Source organism: Salvia miltiorrhiza, chromosome 5, assembly GCF_028751815.1.
Source record: "Salvia miltiorrhiza cultivar Shanhuang (shh) chromosome 5, IMPLAD_Smil_shh, whole genome shotgun sequence".
Classification (NCBI taxonomy): domain Eukaryota; kingdom Viridiplantae; phylum Streptophyta; class Magnoliopsida; order Lamiales; family Lamiaceae; genus Salvia; species Salvia miltiorrhiza.
Genome location: NC_080391.1, coordinates 35,061,256 through 35,082,983, shown reverse-complemented (window position 1 = coordinate 35,082,983; position 21,728 = coordinate 35,061,256). Strand labels below are relative to the sequence as shown.

Sequence of the window (21,728 nt, the reverse complement as noted above, 5' to 3'; positions counted from 1 at the left end):
AATTTGATAGTAAAGAAACCCTTAGCTATAGGAATGAATTGGCAATCCGAGCACTACCAGAGACACTGCAACTCTAGCGTAATATCCGTGAACGTACGCGGCTTGTCGCCTTTACGAAGGATCATCCTTTCGATCAAAGCAAACTGGAATTCATCAAGACGTTATTGATACTCGAATTTCGGGATGGATAAAGTAACGACCTCCCCCTCACGTTTCGAATGAAGGGTACAAAGCCATAAGTAGGAAAATTCGGCTTCTTGACCACGGTAGGCCGAACTTTTGCGGCATAAGAGATCACGGGTTCACCGGACGACGGGGCTGGAACTACCTGTTCTGAGTCGTTTAAGCCTCCAAAAGAAGCCTTTTCAATAGCCTTCTCCTGATTAGATTGGGAAAAACAACCCCCGGTCAACTGTTGTGATGTATCGGCATGAGGTGACGACTGCAGAAGGTGCTTCTAGGAGGCGTCGAATTGTGACAGCAAACCAGCCGCGGCGGCGCTGGTATTTGCAGCAGCGGCGTGGGGCAGCGGCTGAAGATAATGCCTCTTAGAGGCATCGAGAAGGGGGGTTCGTGGAAAATCAAAGTTTGTGGAGACAGGAGGGAGGTTGAGAGCCCCCTTGTCATGAAGTCCGGCCGGCGAATGGAGAGCCATCGTCCGGCAGAGAAGAGGCGGTGGAGGGTTTACGTGGGGCTAGGGTTTGAGACGTGCTGCATCTTTTTTCTTCCTAATATTCAAATTCAAGTACTCTATTTTCCAGTCGATCAATTCAATCCTGATGGAGCCAATGGAAAAATATAAATCATGACTATTCACTTTCGTGGAACTTGATGATCGACGTCAATTATAATCACTTTGGAGGTTGTTGATTTCTATTACAGTCGTGAATGGTGAAATTTTCACCCAGCCATTGTCAAGAATAAGGATGTCAATTGGGCCAAATTATGGGGTTTCGGACTAGCCCTATCGAGCTATTTTGGATGCGGGCTAATCGGATTTTAAAAAATTCGGGTTAGAAATTTTCAACCCTAACCCTAAACGTTCGAGTTTCGATCTAGCCCATCGAGCTCGAAAATATATTTAAAAGAAATTAACTAATATACTTTTTTGACAATAATAAAAATCTAGTCAATCTTTTAAAGCCCAAGCAAACTCAAAATTTCTGTCATAAGGTCTACTACTTCCACACATAACAATGTAGGATTCCAAACGTATCAAAGCCATTCAAAAGGAAATAAACAAAACAGAGACATAATAGAGTAAGTAGGCTTCATTGCTCGTGATCCAGTGCCCGCAGAGCTATATATCATGAACCAGGCATATTAAATTTTGTTGAAGGCCACGATGTCAACACTCTGGACGTATTCATTAAGTGGTTCTGCAGTAAGATGATCCTCAATAAGGTTGTCAACGGATACCAAGTCATCCCCAATGGTTATCATAATTTGCAACTTCTTGATTCCATATCCAACAGGGACAAGCTTGGATGCTCCCCAAAGGAGACCCTCCTGCTGCACTTTTCTAACTTCTTCTTCGAGTTTTTTCATGTCAGTCTCATCATCCCATGGTTTAATATCCAATACAATTGATGACTTCCCAACAACTTTCTTCTTTCCAGCAGCCTTTGCAGCAGCTGCACGCTCTTCAGAAGCCTTCTTATCTTCTTCAGTCTCCTCACCAAACAAGTCCACATCATCATCATCATCGTCGTCATCAGCAGCAACGGCCTTAGTGTCAATTGCTGGAGGAGTTGCAATAGCATCACTGACAAGAGCTGATCCCTCAACAGTTACACCACTTCCCTCACCAGAAACACCAGAAATCCTCAACAGTGCATCGATGTGGTTGAACCACCGTGACACATTAACGTAGTCCGATGATGGAGGCTTGGCGAGAGTAGCATAAACAGTCAAATCATCTTTTGAAGCTTGGTACCCAGTAATGTAACTGCGAGTAAGAAGGTACTCATCGAGCTTCTTGAGGTCGGAGAAACTGACGGCCATTTCTTGATGAAGATGAGATTTGGGATTGATGGAAGAAGAGCGGCCCTATAGGGCAATGATATATATATATATATATATATATGCCAATATTATATTTATAATAAATAAATACACTGTAGTGACCCGCTCTTTTATTTTATTTAAATATGGTATCGCGATAATTAATATCGCATCTTTCAATAAATAGAACTCAGTTGCCAGTTATATATGAATCCAGCTTATGATCCTGAGTTTTTTTTATCAGAGACGGAGTTATTAGTTATTATTTTAGCCTTATGCTTTGTATCGCATGAGTAAATCGCGATGAGGATTATTGAGCTATTTAATAATTATTATTTTCAAGTTATAACTGACTTAGCGAAGTCATGTTATTTATTAATCGAGAAAGAGAAGCAGTGATTTTATTAAGTGCTACTAAAAGTCATGGAATTATTCCGACTGCAAGGCAGATTAAATCTACGGATTTACCTTTAAGTTATATTACAATTTATCAAGTTAGCAGGCAAGGAAAAAGATATCAAGCAGATACAGAAATGCGATGTTTAGAAAGTCGAAGCCAGTATTTTATTACAGTTCACGATTACAAGTTAGTTCCCAGCTTGGGGAAAATCGTTTATCACAAGTTGTAGACTCCACGTGGCCCACTTTGCTGCCACTAGCTCAAGTTTGAGCACAATAGTCAAAAAGGATAGAAAGGTAATAGTAAAATGCTGCAGAAGGAGCCGACCACCTTCTCTGCACCCCATCTCCTCAGCCGCCTCCAATGGCTGCCTTGTTCCCTCATGTCACAACCTCCAGCCACCCTATTCCTGCACATCCTGCTAGCATACTCAAGTATGCAGCAACAAAGTCTTCTACTAAGCATAAATCCCAACCAGCAAATGCAAACTTTCACTCTCACTTCATTTCATCAAAAATTATCAAAGAGCAGCAGCGAGTTCTGCCAATGCATCAAGGTAAGGCTTGGCCTCAATGCTCCTTCTCCTTTGATTAAGTTCACCTGCAATAACACAAGAACCATCGTTCATTACAGTTATTCTCCAATTAAAACCAATCTGCTATAGCAAACAGTACAGCAACTAAGCCAAGCAACTTCAAGGTGAGTTTTATATCTTTTAACTCTACCATTTCTGCCAAAGTTTCCTTCATTCGTGTAAGCAATGGCACCTTCAATTCATTTAAGTTATTGTACAATACGTTCAACCTCCAACAGCAAGCAATCAGTCCAAACATTTGAGGTAATTCACAATCTCAAATATCCATTCCAGTACACATTCATATCAAAGCATGATCATGAGTAGTTTCACGAGAATAGACGAGGTATAAGCATCTTGAACTTAGTAAACACCCCAACTATGCGATCATGAGCAAGTGACAGTTTACAAGTATGAGTAAACGAGCATATTTGAGTTTATGCGAAACAAGAATTTTGGCACTTTGCCTAGTCCGATTAAGTATCGATTAAAATAGAGTTGAGTAAGAAAAAGACTTAGCTTTGGAAAAGAAGGGCTGACTGCCCGATGACGACGACGACGGTCGGAACAGGGCGAACTCGCCCAACCTCATCAGGGCCCCGAACAGCAGCTGCCCGGTGACGAGCTGAGTCTTGTGCGCAGCAGCAGCGGTCCAGGGGCAGCAACGGCGCGGTGAGAGGCGTAGGCCTTCTTACTCCAGTCGCCGGATGAGAGAATCGCCGGAGGCAGCAAGCTTCTCCCCACCACTCGCAGGTTGTGGAAAAGCGACGGCAGAGGTCGGCTGAACGGGAAGCATAGGGCTTCTTCCCAGCCGTGTTGAATTGAAGAACGAGAAAAGAAGAGGAGAGGAGGCCGACCGGCTCCAGGCCGGAGCAACGCCGCTCCCAGACGGCGACCGGCCGCCCAATTTCGACAGGGCGCGGCAACGATGACGATTCAGACCCATGGCTCGATTTGGGCTCTGTGAAGGAGAGAGAGGACAACACCGGGGCTTAGACGCGTCGACAGACGACGCCGGCCGAAGCAGTGATGGCTGGACGGCCGGAGAAGATGGAACCGACCGGATTTTGAGGGGCGCCGAGCGAGCAGACTGTAGAGGAAGGGGCGAGCGGCTCCGAGAGAGAGAGAGATCGGCTTTGTGACAGAACAGTGTCCGAGTTTGAGAGAGAGAAAGGACCGAGTGTGTTGAGAGAGGAATTGGGCTTCCTATTTTAATTATTTGGGCTTTCCCCTTTTAATTGTTTTGGGCTTCCATATGGTAATTTCGAACTGGGCCATTCCCTTATGATATTTGGGCCGAATTATTTTTAAAGTTTGGGCTTCAATTGTTTTAAAAGAATTGGGCTGAGATATAGTTTGTTAATGGACTATTATTCCAAATCCCAATTATATTGTTTGGGCTCGAATTGTTTTAATTGTTTTGGGCCGAAGACTTTTAAGTTGGGCTTTAATTCTTTTAAAGCTTGGGCTGAAGTTACTTCTTTTAGTTAAGCCTTGCAGTATCTGTTTTGATGGAGCCCAATTATTTATCGGTGGATGAGCCGATTCTTATTCAGTAAATGAGCCGCCCAGTTTATTAATTATTGTTTTTAGACTTCAGACTTTAAAGCGAGCTATCATTGCTTATTTTTATTAAAGCCACTGGTTTATTTAATTAATTGGCTACTCTCTTTTGAGCCTATTAATTATTTGAGATTACATTAGTAATTATGTTTCTATCGAAAAGCCCAATAATTTCTACGAGGTCACACCTCGTTTAAAGCCGAGTTAGTCCTTCTCCGATCGAGTACAAATGCGAGGTTTATTTCACAACTAGAATATTCCGATGAGGAAGAAAGAATCACAGCTTTATTCGACCGCGTTAGACGAGAATTAGTTAAATCTATTAACGAGGGTTAATAGTAGAATTTCCCGAGTATCATTCGAAAAGATTAGTTCATGCATACGAGATACATGCATAGTTAATTACGCTTTCTCATTAATTGAGAATTTTTCCTCGAGCCAATGTCTTATTTTACATTCTCGTGATTAAGGTCAAGCGCGAGAATAAGAACTATTCAAGGAGTCACAGTACCTTAGCAAAACTTTGCTATCAGGTGGGCAATTTCTTACGCGTAAAGTAAAATGCTATTAAAGAACTATGCAAGTTTTATGCTTTATTATGCCTAACTGAGTTAGTTAAGCTTTATTATGCTTCACGCTAAATGATTTACGCTATGTTGTTTATGCTATTTACGCCTTATGTGAATTACGCTTTGTTACGCTTGAATGCTTTACGCTAGTAAGTTTATGCCTGTGTTTGATGCTTGCGTCTGTTGGGAGAGGCCTCCCTCAACAGTACGATGCCGTGTCCGCTGAGGAGGGCCTTCCTCATGGCGCGATGCCCATGTCCGCTGAGGGAGGCCTCCCTCGCGGCGCGATGCCAGTATGCCAGTATGCCAGTGTTACCGTGTCCGTTGGGGGAAACCACCCTCGACGGTACGATGCTAGCGTCTATTGGGGGAGGCCTCCCTCAATAGTACGATGCCGTGACCGCTGAGGGAGGCCCCCCTCACGGCGCGATGCCCGTGTTCGTTGGGGAAGGCCTTCTCCACGACACGATGCTTGTTTATGATTGTTAATGATGAAGAATGCACTCATGCTGTTTATGATTTTGGAAATGTTAGTGAGCAAAGGATTTGAAAGAAAACTCATGCCTCTTATGCGATGTTGTGATTTTGTTGATGATGTTAAGTTTATGCTTTAGTTTTGGCAACTGCCCACTAAGTACTCTTGTACTTAGCCCTACGTATGTTTATGTTTGTGCAGGTTGAGCTGTGATGGGCGATGACGTGTTGCTGAGTGGAGTTTTGTCGAACTTAAAGTAGGCTCAGAAAGGATATATGTCTTCATACATGTATCTCAGTTATGCTTTCCGCTGCAAACACAGATTTTGTTTTAGTCAAGCCTCTAACGATGCCTTTTTCCTTTCAAGGAATATTTCACGCGTAATCAAGTTCTTTGAGTATCCTTTTTATGCGCCCCTTTCTAAACTCGCTTCTTAATCTCCCTTCCCTGGTCATGGTTTCCCGGCTTAATTATCTTTAATTAAGTCCGGTCGTGACATACACGCATAAATAAGTAACACATTCAACATCGACTTACATAATGACTACAAATATACAACTCTTAGAGATATAAAGATGACATATTTTTGTTAAATAATCATCATTTTTTAATTTTTACATCTAAATATTTTATTTTAAGTATTGGATTAAAAATACAAATAAGTGAAATTATGAGTATGAATTTTTAATATTGAATCAAAACTTATTTCACAAACATTTGGAAAAAATATATTATTATGCTAATTTTCATAAGTAATGAAATTGAAAATCTAATAACGAGAAAATTTTCCTATAATCAAGCGAACACATTATTTCGGATCAGCCTTATAGGGTTTCAGGTTATTTTCGGGCCAACTCTATCGAGTGTCGGCCTATTCAGTTATGGGTTAATAGAATTATAATTTTATCGGATTAAAGTTTTTTTAGCCTAATCATCTCAGTCATTATGCTGAAACCCTTGGTGTTGCCGTCATCTTGATTGATTCCTTTCATTCTTTTTACTTCGTACAATTGACCCACACTTTGATTCATCATTAGAGAAGTAACTGAAGAAGAAGTAAAAGAAAATAATTTCTCATTATACGTAGAAACTGTGACCTAGTCACGATTTCACCTTAGCGCCCAATTTATAACAATATATATATATATATATATATATATATATATATATATATATAGGGTGTGGTTCTAGAGAGAATTACATTATTTGTGAGAACGTGAGAACCATCAAATCTAATGCATTCACTGTAAAAATTAATGCATTCGCTGTTAAAATTAATGCACTCAAAAAAATAAAAAAAATTGCTCCCTTCAGGATTCGAACCCAGGATCTGCATTCATCCAACAAGATGATACATCCACCGTAGATCTTGATGATCGAATGACTGAAAATGGTTCTCCGGTCTTCTTTTATTTATGGTTCTTTCTTGAACCTCTCCCTATATATATATATATATATATATATATATATATATATATAGGGTTAGTATCTATTGAGAAGGCTATATGTGTTAAGAATTAAGAAACAATCCTAGCCTTTAATCTAGTGTAATCCTACGGCTCTAAAAATTCCATAAAATGGGCAAATCAAATTCAATGAATTTAAAATAACAATATTTTACATTACGTGAGGGTAGTAATGTAACTTTTATTTGACCGAATCAATGCACATCATTCTTTCCGCATTTTTCGACCTTCCATATGAAATTCTTTCAACATAATCAGAGCCTGCAGATTTGGAAAATAGGGTTTGGAAAATACACGAAGCGGCGTATTTTGTAGAACGAGATTGTTATTGGGAATTTTTGCGTGGCGATTTCTCCGATGACGGTGGAATCTTCGCCGCCCGATGAGGAGATTTAATCCAAGAAGAGTGAGGAGAAAATCAAGTGGTACCCGGTGTGGCTTATGTACGATCTGGATAAAAGGAGGCCACACGCGATTGGCTCACTTGAAGGAAAGGAGAATCGATCTGCAGGGTAGGTTACAAGATGTGTACCACGGTTGGTCATTTGGTGGCTCCGGCGACTACAAATTCAATAATTCTAGGTGGGACCAGGAGCATGAGCAGGTGCTTTATGCTTATGTAATACCCCGTTCCCATGAGCTAAGTTTAGAATAATTTTGAACTTAGATTTAAGATGGTTCACGCCGGATTGAAAAAAAAAAGAATTTATTTAATTCCAACAAAAATGATTTACGAAAGCATTTGTAAATTTTCAAGTTATTTAAATTTTATTTTGTGCATTGCATATTATTTTTTAAATGCGAGTGATTCCTCTGGCGAGTGATTCCTCTGGCTAGTGATTCCTCTGGCGAGTGATTCCTCTGGCGAGTGATTACTCTGCCGAGTGATTCCTCTGGCGAGTGATTCCTCTGCCGAGTGATTCCTGTGGCGAGTGATTCCTCTGCCGAGTGATTCCTCTGCCGAGTGATTCATCTGCCAAGTGATTCCTCTGGCGAGAGTGATTCCTCTGGCGAGGGTGATTTCTCTTACGAGTGTGTCTCCTCACCATTTCTCTGCTCTGGTGCGGAACTAACTTTAGAGAGAGAGAGAGGAAGCAAGTGGATAAACATAGTTAACGGATAAGATATTTTATGCAAGTGGATAATTAAGCACGTGTTATTTATCCAATACTTGATGGCTAAGTAAATAGGGTTAAATAAAACAACGCCTTTCTCTTGCATCCCTCATAACAGACATCTCTTTCCTCTCTCTTCTCTCTCTCTCCTCTCTCGACTGTCATCACCCAACACCATTGATGAGATTACTCCACCCTTCTTGGCACATTCATTATCCCTTCTGTAAGAAGTTAAACCATCAACTCCTCATTTAAGCAGCAAGAACGAATCTCAAACGAAACCTCTTAAGGTTCTCTCTTGAGCCCTTATCTCATTTACTCAACTGTAAATTCAAGCATATCAATGGTGTCATTCCAGCAAACCAACATACCAGTATAAGTTTTTGCAAGAAATTGTAAAGATGCAAACTTTATTCATATGCATACACTCTGTTCGTATATAATTTTACAAGCATGTTTATTTTTTTTTTAAAAGAAGGAAGAAAGGTTGAGTCTTGAACTTGGTTTGTGTTTGCTGTCAAGTCGAGAGTCGAGGGAGGCTGAGCACGGCGGCTGTGCCGCTGCTGCCCGGCCACGGTTGAAGAGAAAAAGGTGGGCTGGACTGGGTTGAGTTGCGTCGAGGTCAGGACGGCGGCGGCCTGGGGGTCGTCGGCCATCGGGAACAGGGGCTGGGGCGGTGATTAAGCTTTCAGAGGGAGGCTAGGGTGCGGCGGCCCTGCCGTTGTCGCTCGGCCACGGACGGGGGGAAAGAGAGGGAGTTGCAGTCGGCGGCAGCTTGCTGCTGCAGTCGCCGGAAATGGGCCAAGAGAGGGAGAGGCCGAGGGAGGCGGCGGCATTTTCGTCGTCGCCGAAGGAAAGAGAGAACATGGGGAGTGACAGGGGTTCGAGGGAGAGGTGTTCCGGAGCGGTGCTCGTTGCCGGGGGTGGTGGCACGCGGCCGTGAGTCCGAGAGAAAGAGAGAGACTGAAGCGTGAGTGTGTGCGTAACTGATGAAGGGGAAGAAGGAGGAAAAGGTTGGGTGTTGGGCTAGGGCTGAAGTAGAGTCTTGGGCCGATTTTTTTTTACTTGAGTTTTGGGCCTTTGTTTTGAATTTTCAGATGGGCCTCTGATTATTTTAAATCATGGGCTGCCCAATCATTTGTTTAATTGGTTTTATTTATAATTTCAATTATTAAAGAAAGTCGAGTAAGAATATTGTTGGTGTTCTTAACTCAAGAGAAATGTTTTCAATTATTTATTCATTAAATTTTGAAAACCCGGCTAAGTGAATCATAGAATATTAAGCACTTCACCGTGACTTAAGATTAGATTCAAGGAGACCTATTGAGAATAGATTTCTTGTTGGCTTTGAGCAACATGAGGATTAGCACCGCTATTTCGATTCAGAGATAAGGTTAAACGACAGGCTTTGCCTATACAGGTGGGCTTATTTTCCAAATGTATGATTGAGCTAATGAGCTTAAATGTTTCATGAAATACAAACTGTTTATCCAATAAAATATTTTTGTGCACTCTACCATGTTTAAGGCTCGCGCAGTTAATCAATTGAGGTTCTCTTATGACCTAACACGTTGTTTGAGAATTGTGTACACTTGTTAGCTGACTCGGTGGGTTGATCTCCATCGGGCACTAACCAGAGGCGTTATAAGGGTGCTCGGCTAGATGTGTTCCGGAGCATGAGAAATATCAGGCCTGCCTGGGTAGCATCCCGAGGTCAAAGTAAACTTGTCTGGGTTACGCCCTCAGTTCAAGTCAGCGGGAGACAGAGATCCGTCGGTGGCTAAAAGGTCCGGGATCATAGCGAGTAACAGAATAGAGTGTGACAACTGCGCGCAATCAAAGATACATATTTGAAATGTTTTAACATGCATAGAAGTTATTTCTTTTTAAAAACCTTCTATGTCATGTCAGTAAGATTGGATAAACTGTTCTTCAGATTATGAAATGTTTTAAAGTTTCAGCCCACTAAGTACATTAGTACTTAGCCCAAAAATACTTTCAAATGTTTTCAGGTTAATGGCGGGTGATGACGGGGCAGAGCTGAGGCTAGAGTTCAACTCCTTATTTTGACTTCCGCTGTAGAACTAGCCAGTATCTGTCTTTTGTTCCTTAACTTAAGACCTATTATGTTGTGACTCTAAACAATATCTTTTGTTGAGCCTAGACTATTGACTCTCAAGTATTTCGATCAGTGAATGTTGGTTATCTGAAGCATGACACTAAACTTGTGATCCTGAAGTTATTATGTTTGTTGATTGATTCGTATCACTTGAATACCTGTCTTTCTTCATCCGAAGGGGCTAAGCCCAATTGTTATCCCTTTTATTCGGATTTCACAAGGTTTTTCCCTTGTTCATTTAAATGATGAGTCGTACCCCAGTGATAGTTATTGTTTCAAGAATTGGGGTGCGACAGAATGGTATCAGAGCGTAAGTTTTCTTTCATGTCTCTGATAACGAAAAGCTTCTAATGTTGAGTTTAGATTAGTATATCTAGACTTCTAAGAAAGTTGTTGAACCTCAGCTCATCGTCACACTGCCGCAAGAAAAAGGTACGATTTAAAAGTTTCAAAGTTATTAAATATTTTGAGAGTTTTCAAGAAGTGCGCGCTTTCAGTAAATGATGCTATGAGAATTGCTTACCGCTTTCCATATGCTATAAGTTATGAATTGCTAATCGCTTTCATATTGTTATTTTGGGTCTCCGACTCATGTAACCAGCTAGTATCGTGTTTGGGACAACCCGAGCCCTTAACGATAAGACAAGTAAGTATCGTGTTTGGGACAACCCGAGCCCTTAACGATAAGATAAGCTTAAGTCGTGTTTGGGACTATCGAGCCCTTAACGAATACAGCAGTATGGTCGAGTTAGATTCCTTGAATCTTTCCGGCAAGAGAAAAGTTTCATGTGACATTTAATGTCCACATGTTCCAGGTTTCAAAGAGAATGAATGAATGAGAGAGTTATGTTATCGTTTTAGGTTCACTGCCTATACGATCAGAATGAAGGGTCCTCTTACAACTGTTTGAGTACCACCCAAGAATACCTTGGGAATGTTAGTCGTGATAGCTCCGCTTGATCGATTTAAGTAAGGACTGGTAAGATAGAGACTTTAAACATAGATATGTTATAACGTAGAAGCAATGAGATGAGATTAAGAATTCACTTAAGTACTCCACCAAAATAGATCAGTTTCCACATAAAGTAGGCCTTTCACAGGGTTATACTATAGAAGCAATATACCTTGTGTATATCTATGTATGTATACAAGTGTGCATGCATGCGGAATGAGTCTCACATTTGTGTTGATTTCGTCCGTTAATCAGAATGGAAGATGCACCGAGAGGGCGCAGTAGGGGACGAGGACGTGGTCGCGGACGCGGCAGGGGATTCATCCCTGAATAGCATATCCCTCAAGTAGCACCAGAGCGTACTGCTCAGGAAAAGTTTCGTAAGGAAAAGCCTCCAACGTTTGATGGCCTGGGCGATCCCACGAATGCCGAGAAATGGGTTAGAGCAGTAGAGAGAATCTTCAGTTACATCTGTTGCGATGACAAAGACAAAGTGACTTGCGCGACTTACCAACTGGTAGACGAATCCGACTTCTGGTGGGAATCAGTGAGGCGCACAATGACTGAGGAATAGTGGGAAAATTTCACATGGGAAGATTTTAAGACTGAATTGTATGAGAAGTACATACCAGGCTGCTATAGAAAGAAGAAACAGAACGAGTTCTGGAATTTGAAGCAGAGGGCTGGGACAGTGACTGAGTATGATAGGGCCTTTAACCAGCTGTCAAGATATGCTCCACTCTTAGTGGACACTGATGAGAAACGCGCTGAGAAATTCAGGAATGGACTGCGCCACGAGATATCAATCTCCCTAGCAAGTCAAGGAGGTCTCACTTATGCACAAACTTTGAGCAGGGCTCTCACCATTGAGTCATTGCTACCAAGGGAGAAAGGAAAAGCTCCAGGACAGTCTGGATTAGTACCACCTCAAGATGGTGGTAAAGGAAAAAGGAAATGGAACGAGAGAATGGGTGGAAACCCTGGAAATGGAAATGGGAAGAAACCATGGGTTGCTAACCAAACTCAGAATCAGCGTCAGAACCAACAGCCGCAAGCAATGGGGCGACCACTTTGCCCAAAGTGTCAGCGACCTCATTCAGGGGAATGCCTGAAAAGAATGAATATTTGTTACAGTTGTGGGGAAACTGTGCACTATGCTTCAGCATGTCCAAAGAAGAATGGAGGAGCACCTCAACAGCAGAACCCCGAGAATCAGCAGCGACAAAATCAGGGTCCTGGAGGACACCGTGGACAGCCACAGAATGCTAGGGCCTATGCCCTTAACCAAAACCAAGCAGCAGGAAACCAAGGAAATTTGGCAGGTATGATTAATATTTTCGACGTGCCGATTATAACTTTGTTTGATACTGGAGCATCCCACTCTTTCATTTCACATGCTGCTTGTAAGAGTTTAGAACTGGCCCCACAATTGGCTGAGACAACTTTAGAAGTTAGCACCCCTGGTGGTGGAAGATTGGCTGCTAAAGACGTTATCTCAAACTTAGAGCTGAACATAGGTGCTGAAACGTTTAAGGCAAAATTGTATGTTATCGCTATAATAGATTTTGACATAATCCTAGGGATGGACTGGCTTACTCAAGTCGGTGCCACGATACTGTGTAACGAGAAAAAGATCTCTTTTCAATCCGCTGGAAAGGAGAAAGCAAGTTTTCATGGCATAAGAATGGGAGAAAGAGTACCAGTGATTTCAGCAATGAAGGCACAAAGATGATGAGGAAGGGAAAATGTCAGGCTTTCCTAGTCAGTTTGACAGGAGAACATGAAGTAGAGAAAACGATCGAAGAAGTTCGTGTGGTTCGAGAGTTCAAAGATGTCTTTCCTGAAGAATTGCCCGGTTTGCCACCAGACCGACAATTAGAATTCACGATAGATCTGGAACCTGGAGCAGCACCAGTGTCCAAGGCACCATACAGAATGGCCCCGCCGGAGTTACAAGAATTGAAAGTGCAACTACAAGAATTGTTGGACCTAGGTTTCATACGACCTAGCGTATCATCGTGGGGAGCACCGGTCCTATTCGTCAAGAAGAAAGATGGCTCACTAAGGATGTGTATCGATTATAGGGAATTAAACAAGCTCACGATAAAGAATAGATATCCTCTTCCGAGGATAGACGACCTGTTCGATCAGTTGAGAGGAGCCGGTATGTTTTCCAAAATTGACATAAGATCTGGTTACCACCAACTATGAATGAAAAGAGAAGACATCCCAAAGACAGCGTTTCGAACGCGTTATGGACATTACGAGTTCACCGTGATGCCTTTTGGTTTAACGAATGCCCCAGCAGTCTTCATGGACCTGATGAACAGAGTCTTCCATCAGTATCTCGATAGTTTTGTCTTAGTGTTCATTGACGACATCCTCATATACTCTAAGACTGAAGAGCAACACGAGGAACACTTGCGCATCATACTCGAAACCCTGCGTAATGAGAGACTGTTTGCCAAATTCAGCAAGTGCGAGTTTTGGTTGAAGGAAGTGATGTTCCTCGGTCACATCGTGTCGACTGAAGGAATCAAAGTAGACACCGCCAAGGTTGAAACAGTCAAGGAATGGAAGGCACCATCAAACGTCAATGAGATCAGAAGTTTCCTCGGTTTAGTAGGTTACTACAGAAGATTCATTGAAGGATTCTCAAAATTGGCTAGGCCAATGACTCAGCTTTTGAGAAAAGGGACTTAGTATGTTTGGTCTGAAGCTTGTGAACAAAGTTTTAAGGAACTCAAGACAAGGCTAACTACTGCACCAGTGTTAGAAATACCAAAAGAGAATGAAAAATTCGTGGTGTACACTGACGCCTCGAAACTAGGATTGGGTTGCGTATTGATGCAAAATCAGAAAGTGATAGCATACGCGTCTCGTCAATTGAAACCCCATGAGCTTAACTACCCAACTCATGATTTAGAACTAGCAGCCGTCGTGCACGCGCTGAAGATTTGGATACACTACCTCTATGGAGTTAGATGTGAGATCTTTACAGATCATAAGAGTTTGAAGTACTTCTTCGAGCAAAAGGATTTGAACATGAGATAACGAAGATGGCTCGAGTTAGTAAAGGATTACGATTGCACCATCAGTTACCATCCAGGAAAAGCGAATGTAGTAGCTAACGCCCTGAGTCGAAAGACGAAGGCTAAGCTAGGGTATTTCATCACCCAGCAGAAGAAATTGATTCGTGATTTTGCCTCCCTCAGTTTAGAGATCGTTCATCCTCCGAACACAGTATCGGGTTGTGTAGCTGCCTTGATAGCTAAACCTGATTTGAGAAAAAGAATTGTGCAAGCACAAAGAGATGATTGGTTCTTGGAGAAGATGCGTCTCGCTGCAAGAACGAATGAAACGAAAGGATTCTCTGAAGCACATGATAACGCACTTATGGTTGGTGAAAGATTATGTGTGCCACATAAGGAAGAGTTAAAGAACGAGATTATGAGCGAGGCTCATGATACTCCTTACACTGCACATCCAGGCAGCACAAAGATGTACCAGGATTTAAAGAAAATTTTCTGGTGGAAAGGAATGAAAAGAGATGTAGCGTTGTTTGTAGAGCGATGTCTCGCTTGTCAACAAGTGAAGGCCGTGCATCAAAGGCCGTATGGAATGCTGCAACCACTACCTATCCCCGAGTGGAAGTGGGAGCACATCAACATGGACTTCGTCGTAAGCTTACCGAGGTCGGCACGTGGAAACACTGCTATTTGGGTCATAGTGGACCGATTATCAAAGTCAGCGCACTTTCTGCCAATTCAAATGACTTTTGGATTGGAGAAACTTGCAAAGTTATATGTCAAGGAGATAGTACGCCTTCACGGTGTACCTGTATCTATCACGTTAGATCGTGACACCAGATTCACATCGCGTTTCTGGAAAGGTTTACAAGAAGCAATGGGCACTCAGCTGAACTTCAGCACAGCGTACCACCCTCAGACTGATGGGCAGTCAGAAAGAACGATTCAGATTCTAGAAGATATGTTGCGAACGATTGTCGCAGACAAAGGTGGAAGTTGGGAGGATTTGTTACCTCTCGTGGAATTCGCTTATAACAACAGTTATCAAGCAACAATTGGAATGGCTCCATATGAGGCTTTGTATGGCCGAAAATGTCGATCACCACTTTACTGGGATGAAGTGGGTGAAAGAAAGCTGTTAGGTCCTGAACTGGTCCAACAGATGGTTGAGAAAGTCAACCACATCAAGCAAAGAATCAAAGAAGCTCAAGATAGACAAAAGTCTTACGCTGATAAACGCCGATCAGAGTTAGAATTCAATGTTGGGGATCGAGTTTTCCTCAAAGTTTCTCCCTCAGAGGGAGTTATACGTTTCGGAAAGAGGGGCAAGTTACGACCCCGTTATATAGGACCTTTTGAGATCCTAGATAAGATAGGCCCTGTAGCCTATAGGTTGGCATTGCCACCCAGTATTGGAGACGTGCACAATGTGTTTCATGTCTCTCAGTTAAGAAAGTATGTGTTCGATCCAAAACATGTGATTAAGCACGATGAAGTAGTCCTAGCCCAGGACTTAAGTTATGAAGAGAAACCAGTCCAGATACTTGATCGCAAGGTTCAAGTTCTACGGAACAAGAACATTGTTCTTGTCAAAGTGAAATGGAACCATCACGGGATGGAAGAGGCCACATGGGAACTTGAAGATTCTATGAAAGTCAAGTATCCCGAGCTAGATTACCAAGGTATGTAATTTCGGGGACGAAATTTTCTTTAAGGAGGGAGGGATGTAATACCCTGTTCCCACGAGCTAAGTTTAGAATAATTTTGAACTTAGATTTAAGATGATTCACGCCGGATTGAAAAAAAAAAGAATTTATTTAATTCCAACAAAAATGATTTACGAAAGCATTTGTAAATTTTCAAGTTATTTAAATTTTATTTTGTGCATTGCATATTATTTTTTAAATGCGAGTGATTCCTCTGGCGAGTGATTCCTCTGGTGAGTGATTCCTCTGGCGAGTGATTCCTCTACCGAGTGATTCCTCTGGCGAGAGTGATTCCTCTGGCGAGGGTGATTTCTCTGACGAGTGTGACTCCTCACCATTTCTCTGCTCTGGTGCGGAACTAACTTTAGACAGAGAGAGGAAGCAAGTGGATAAACATAGTTAACGGATAAGATATTTTATGCAAGTGGATAATTAAGCACGTGTTATTTATCCAATACTTGATGGCTAAGTAAATAGGGTTAAATAAAACAACGCCTTTCTCTTGCATCCCTCATAACAGACATCTCTTTCCTCTCTCTTCTCTCTCTCTCCTCTCTCGACTGTCATCACCCAACACCATTGATGAGATTACTCCACCCTTCTTGGCACATTCATTATCCCTTCTGTAAGAAGTTAAACCATCAACTCCTCATTTAAGCAGCAAGAACGAATCTCAAACGAAACCTCTTAAGGTTCCCTCTTGAGCCCTTATCTTATTTACTCAATTGTAAATTCAAGCATATCAATGGTGTCATTCCAGCAAACCAACATACCAGTATAAGTTTTTGCAAGAAATTGTAAAGATGCAAACTTTATTCATATGCATACACTCTATTCGTATATAATTTTACAAACATGTTTATTTTTTTTAAAAAAGAAGGAAGAAAGGTTGAGTCTTGAACTTGGTTTGTGTTTGCTGTCGAGTCGAGAGTCGAGGGAGGCTGGGCACGGCGGCTGTGCCGCTGCTGCCCGGCCACGGTTGGAGAGAAAAAGGTGGGCTGGACTGGGTTGAGTTGCGTCGAGGTCAGGACAGCGGTGGCCTGGGGGTCGTCGGCCATCGGGAATAGGGGCTGGGGCGGTGATTGAGCTTTCAGATGGAGGCTAGGGCGCGGCGGCCCTGCCGTTGTCGCTCGGCCACGAACGGGGGGAAAGACAGGGAGTTGCAGTCGGCGGCAGCTTGCTGCTGCAGTCACCGGAAACGGGCCAAGAGAGGGAGAGGCCGAGGGAGGCGGTGGCGTTTTCGTCGTCGCCGAGGGGGAGAGAGAACAGGGAGAGTGACATGGGTTCGAGAGAGAGGTGTTCCGGAGCGGCGCTCGTTGCCGGGGGTGGTGGCACACGGCCGTGAGTCCGAGAAAAAGAGAGAGAATGAAGCGTGAGTGTGTGTGTAACTGATGAAGGGGAAGAAGGAGGAAAAGGTTGGGTGTTGGGCTAGGGCTGAAGTAGAGTCTTGGGCCGATTTTTTTTTACTTGAGTTTTGGGCCTTTGTTTTAAATTTTCAGCTGGGCCTCTGATTATTTTAAACCATGGGCTGCCCAATCATTTGTTTAATTGGTTTTATTTATAATTTCAATTATTAAAGAAAGTCGAGTAAGAATAATGTTGGTGTTCTTAACTCAAGAGAAATATTTTCAATTATTTATTCATTAAATTTTGAAAACCCGGCTAAGTGAATCATAGAATATTAAGCACTTCACCGTGACTTAAGATTAGATTCAAGGAGACCTATTGAGATTAGATTTCTTGTAGGCTTTGAGCAACAGGAGGATTAGCACCGCTATTCCGATTCAGAGATAAGGTTAAACGACAGGCTTTGCCTATACAGGTGGGCTTATTTTCCAAATGTATGATTGAGCTAATGAGCTTAAATGTTTCATGAAATACAAACTGTTTATCCAATAACATATTTTTGTGCACTCTACCATGTTTAAGGCTCGCGCAATTAATCAATTGAGGTTCTCTTATGACCTAACACGTTGTTTGAGAATTGTGTACACTTGTTAGCTGACTCGGTGGGTTGATCTCCATCGGGCACTAACCAGAGGCGTTATAAGGGTGCTCGGCTGGATGTGTTCCGGAGCATGAGAAATATCAGGCCTGCCTGGGTAGCATCCCGAGATCAAAGTAAACTTGTCTGGGTTACGCCCTCAGTTCAAGTCAGCGGGAGACAGAGATCCGTCGGTGGCTAAAAGGTCCGGGATCACAACGAGTAACAGAATAGAGTGTGACAACTGCGCGCAATCAAAGATACATATTTGAAATGTTTTAACATGCATAGAAGTTATTTCTTTTTAAAAACCTTATATGTCATGTCAGTAAGATTGGATAAACTGTTCTTCAGATTATGAAATGTTTTAAAGTTTCAGCCCACTAAGTACATTAGTACTTAGCCCAAAAATACTTTCAAATATTTTTAGGTTAATGGCAGGTGATGACGGGGCAGAGCTGAGGCTAGAGTTCAACTCCTTATTTTGACTTCCGCTGTAGAACTAGCCAGTATCTGTCTTTTGTTCCTTAACTTAAGACCTATTATGTTGTGACTCTAAACAATATCTTTTGTTGAGCCTAGACTATTGACTCTCAAGTATTTCGATCAGTGAATGTTGGTTATCTGAAGCATGACACTAAACTTGTGATCCTGAAGTTATTATGTTTGTTGATTGATTCGTATCACTTGAATACCTGTCTTTCTTCATCCGAAGGGGCTAAGCCCGATTGTTATCCCTTTTATTCGGATTTCACAAGGTTTTTCCCTTGTTCATTTAAATGATGAGTCGTACCCCAGTGATAGTTATTGTTTCAAGAATTGGGGTGCGACAGCTTAGGTATTTTCCTTGTTCTGTTCATTTTTTTTTATTTTTTTTTGCAGGGTAAGTTGTGTTGTTTTCTCTTTATTTTGAACATAAGATTAATAAATTAGGACCCAAATAGCGAATTGAATTTGTAAGTACATTCTATGTTCTTTTGTTTTTTCATTTCGATTGGGTTTGTGTTTATGTGTGCTTGTTGGGCTTTTCAATGTTCTTTTTTTTGTATTTCTTAGGGCTTTTCCATGGGTTGTTTGCTAATTTTAGGTATTTTACTTGTTAAGTTCATTATTTTTTTATTTTATTTTTTTTGCAGGGTAATTTGTGTATATAAAAAATTTCCCTTTTATTTTGTATTTCTTCTGAATTTAATGTTGAATTCTTGCGAACATATTGAATTTTTGCATGATTGTAATTTTCTTTATCTCGTTCGTGTATATGTTTGCTCATTAAAAATATGTAGAAAAATTCTTGCAATTTGTGTTACTCTGCAGGATAGAGCGTTGCTAAATGCGATTGGTAATTTGGAGCTCAATGGTGAAAATGCAGAGGCTTTGCAAAAGCTTGGTCATACTTTGGAAGTTGTAGCTATTTAGCATGTGGAATGAATACTTTGACCTGTAGTTTGATGTGCTTATTGCAACTTGTCTTTTTTTTTTTTTAACATTTTGATTATTTTCTATTCTTGAAAGTGTGAGCTCATCTTAAAGTTCAGGTAATAGTTTTGATTCTAATTGTTTGTTCATTAAAAATATATAATCAGTTCATCAAGTTTGCAAAATTCTTGTGTAGGGAAATTGACCTGTAGTTTGATGTGATTATTGCAACTTGTCTTTTTTTTTTTTTTAACATTTTGATTATTTTCTATTCTTGAAAGTGTGAGCTCATCTTAAAGTTCAGGTAATAGTTTTGATTCTAATTGTTTGTTCATTAAAAATATATAATCAGTTCATCAAGTTTGCAAAATTCTTGTGTAGGGAAATTGACCTGTAGTTTGATGTGATTATTGCAACTTGTCTTTTTTTTTTTTTTTAACATTTTGATTATTTTCTATTCTTGAAAGTGTGAGCACATCTTAAAGTTCAGGTAATAGTTTTGATTCTAACTGTTTGTTCATTAAAAATATATAATCAGTTCATCAAGTTTGCAAAATTCTTGTGTAGGGAAATGATGCTCAAAATGATGAAGTGTGTGGTCAACCGATGGGTGATGATGATGTTACTCATTCAGATAAGATCCACCTGTGCTATTTTGAAAAACGAGGAGTTGTTCAATAGATTTGTGATTTTGTTCCTAAAAGATTATTTTACTAACTTATTTCTTTTTTAAATCATTAATGTTCAAAACAATGTATCATAAGTTCAAAACAATGTACCATATGTTCAAAACATCAAATGGGACGGAAATCAATTTGGTGGTGACATTGAAAAGGAAGCGTCGGTGCATTACAACGATGTTTACATAAATTAGGGTGATCGAGCACTGATCAGAAACATTGTTCACGGGAAAGTGACCGAGAAGTTCAGACTTATTTGTTTATTAGTAGTTTTTTTTAAGAATTGTCATTTATTTTTATAATAAACAAGTTAATTGATTGCTATTTTTTCAAGTATATATTGTTTTTGTTATAATGAATCGGAATTTGGTATTATTGTCAATTGATTCTTTGTCCTTTTCTGTACTTCGTAGGTTTGCATTACATACTTCGTTATTACAATCCTTTGAACATGAATTAATGAAGTTATGAACTTTGTATTGAACATGGAAATTAGTAGTATTGTTTCAGGTGTTCTTCTGTTATGTGGAGTTCACCGTGTTGTTGTTTTGGAATTCTTTTAGATATTTATTGATATGGAAGTGTACTACTTGCGGATTTCGTAGAACGTTTGAATTGTGGACAGTTTTTAGCATATTATATCAGATTAAGTACCTTGTTGAATGTCATAGTTACGTCACAGTCAACGTTATTTTAAACTGTATTGAACATTATTTTATTTAATTGAACAGTTTGATTATATAACAGTGGAACCCTATATCTCAACTCTTGGGCATTAAACTCTTACCATTAGGCAAACACAAAAAAAAAAAAATATGAAATGCATTATTGTTTACTATCATGTGTAATGCTTTTGAAATCTTAAACCAAGGAGTTTACTTTTAAAAATAATGACCTACCTAATAGGATGACTAACTTAGAGCACTCCCAAGAGATCACCTAAATGTATCACTAACTCTAAATTTAAGCTAAAATAATTGAAAATGAGATAAAAAATGCATCCAGCAGATCCCCTAAATTGGATGGGGCCCACAAAAAAATTTACATCTACCTAAATTTAATCTTAAATTTACACCCACCCTAAATTTATTTTAAGCTTATAATTAGTAGGGCCCACACATAATTATTGTTTTTATGTAGAAAATAGGAGATCTGGTGTACGCATTTATAAAATCGAGATCCTAAAATTAAATAGGAAAGCTTTAGGGAGGAATATAGGAGCATAATTTTGGGATTTCTGCTGGGAGTGCTCTTAAAAAAAAATCTTATAATCCACGTACTGAGACGATTTAGTGACAATAACCCCAAATTAATTATAAGTGTGTTGAACATACACGTAAACAATATTGAACAACGTTCTTTTTGGTCTGAACTGTAAAACATGCATTCACCAATGAAAATAACCCCACGTTAATTATAAATGTGTTTGAATAATCCACGAGCTCTATTTCACTAATGATATTTTGAAATTTTTTTTTTTTTTACAATTTAGAAGGAACTTTATTGGTTCAAGATTTCAATGTTTTATTGTTTTCTTTTTTCTTTACATGATTTCTTTGGGTGTATGACATTTCAATAACATTCTAGATATTACTCTTGGATTTAGTACTCCCTCCGTCCACGAAATGAGTACTCATTTGTGGACGGCACGAGTTTTAAGAAATGTATGGAGTGTA

General features: G+C 40.5%; 1 protein-coding gene across 1 annotated transcript; it reads right to left on the bottom strand.

Moving 5' to 3' along the window:
- Positions 1-1,160: 1,160 nt before the first annotated feature.
- Positions 1,161-2,027, bottom strand: LOC130986981 (elongation factor 1-delta-like). Its single transcript, XM_057910531.1, has one exon. It carries the CDS (start codon positions 2,002-2,004, stop codon positions 1,324-1,326), a length of 681 nt encoding a protein of 226 aa, XP_057766514.1. The 5' UTR covers positions 2,005-2,027; the 3' UTR covers positions 1,161-1,323.
- Positions 2,028-21,728: the final 19,701 nt, after the last annotated feature.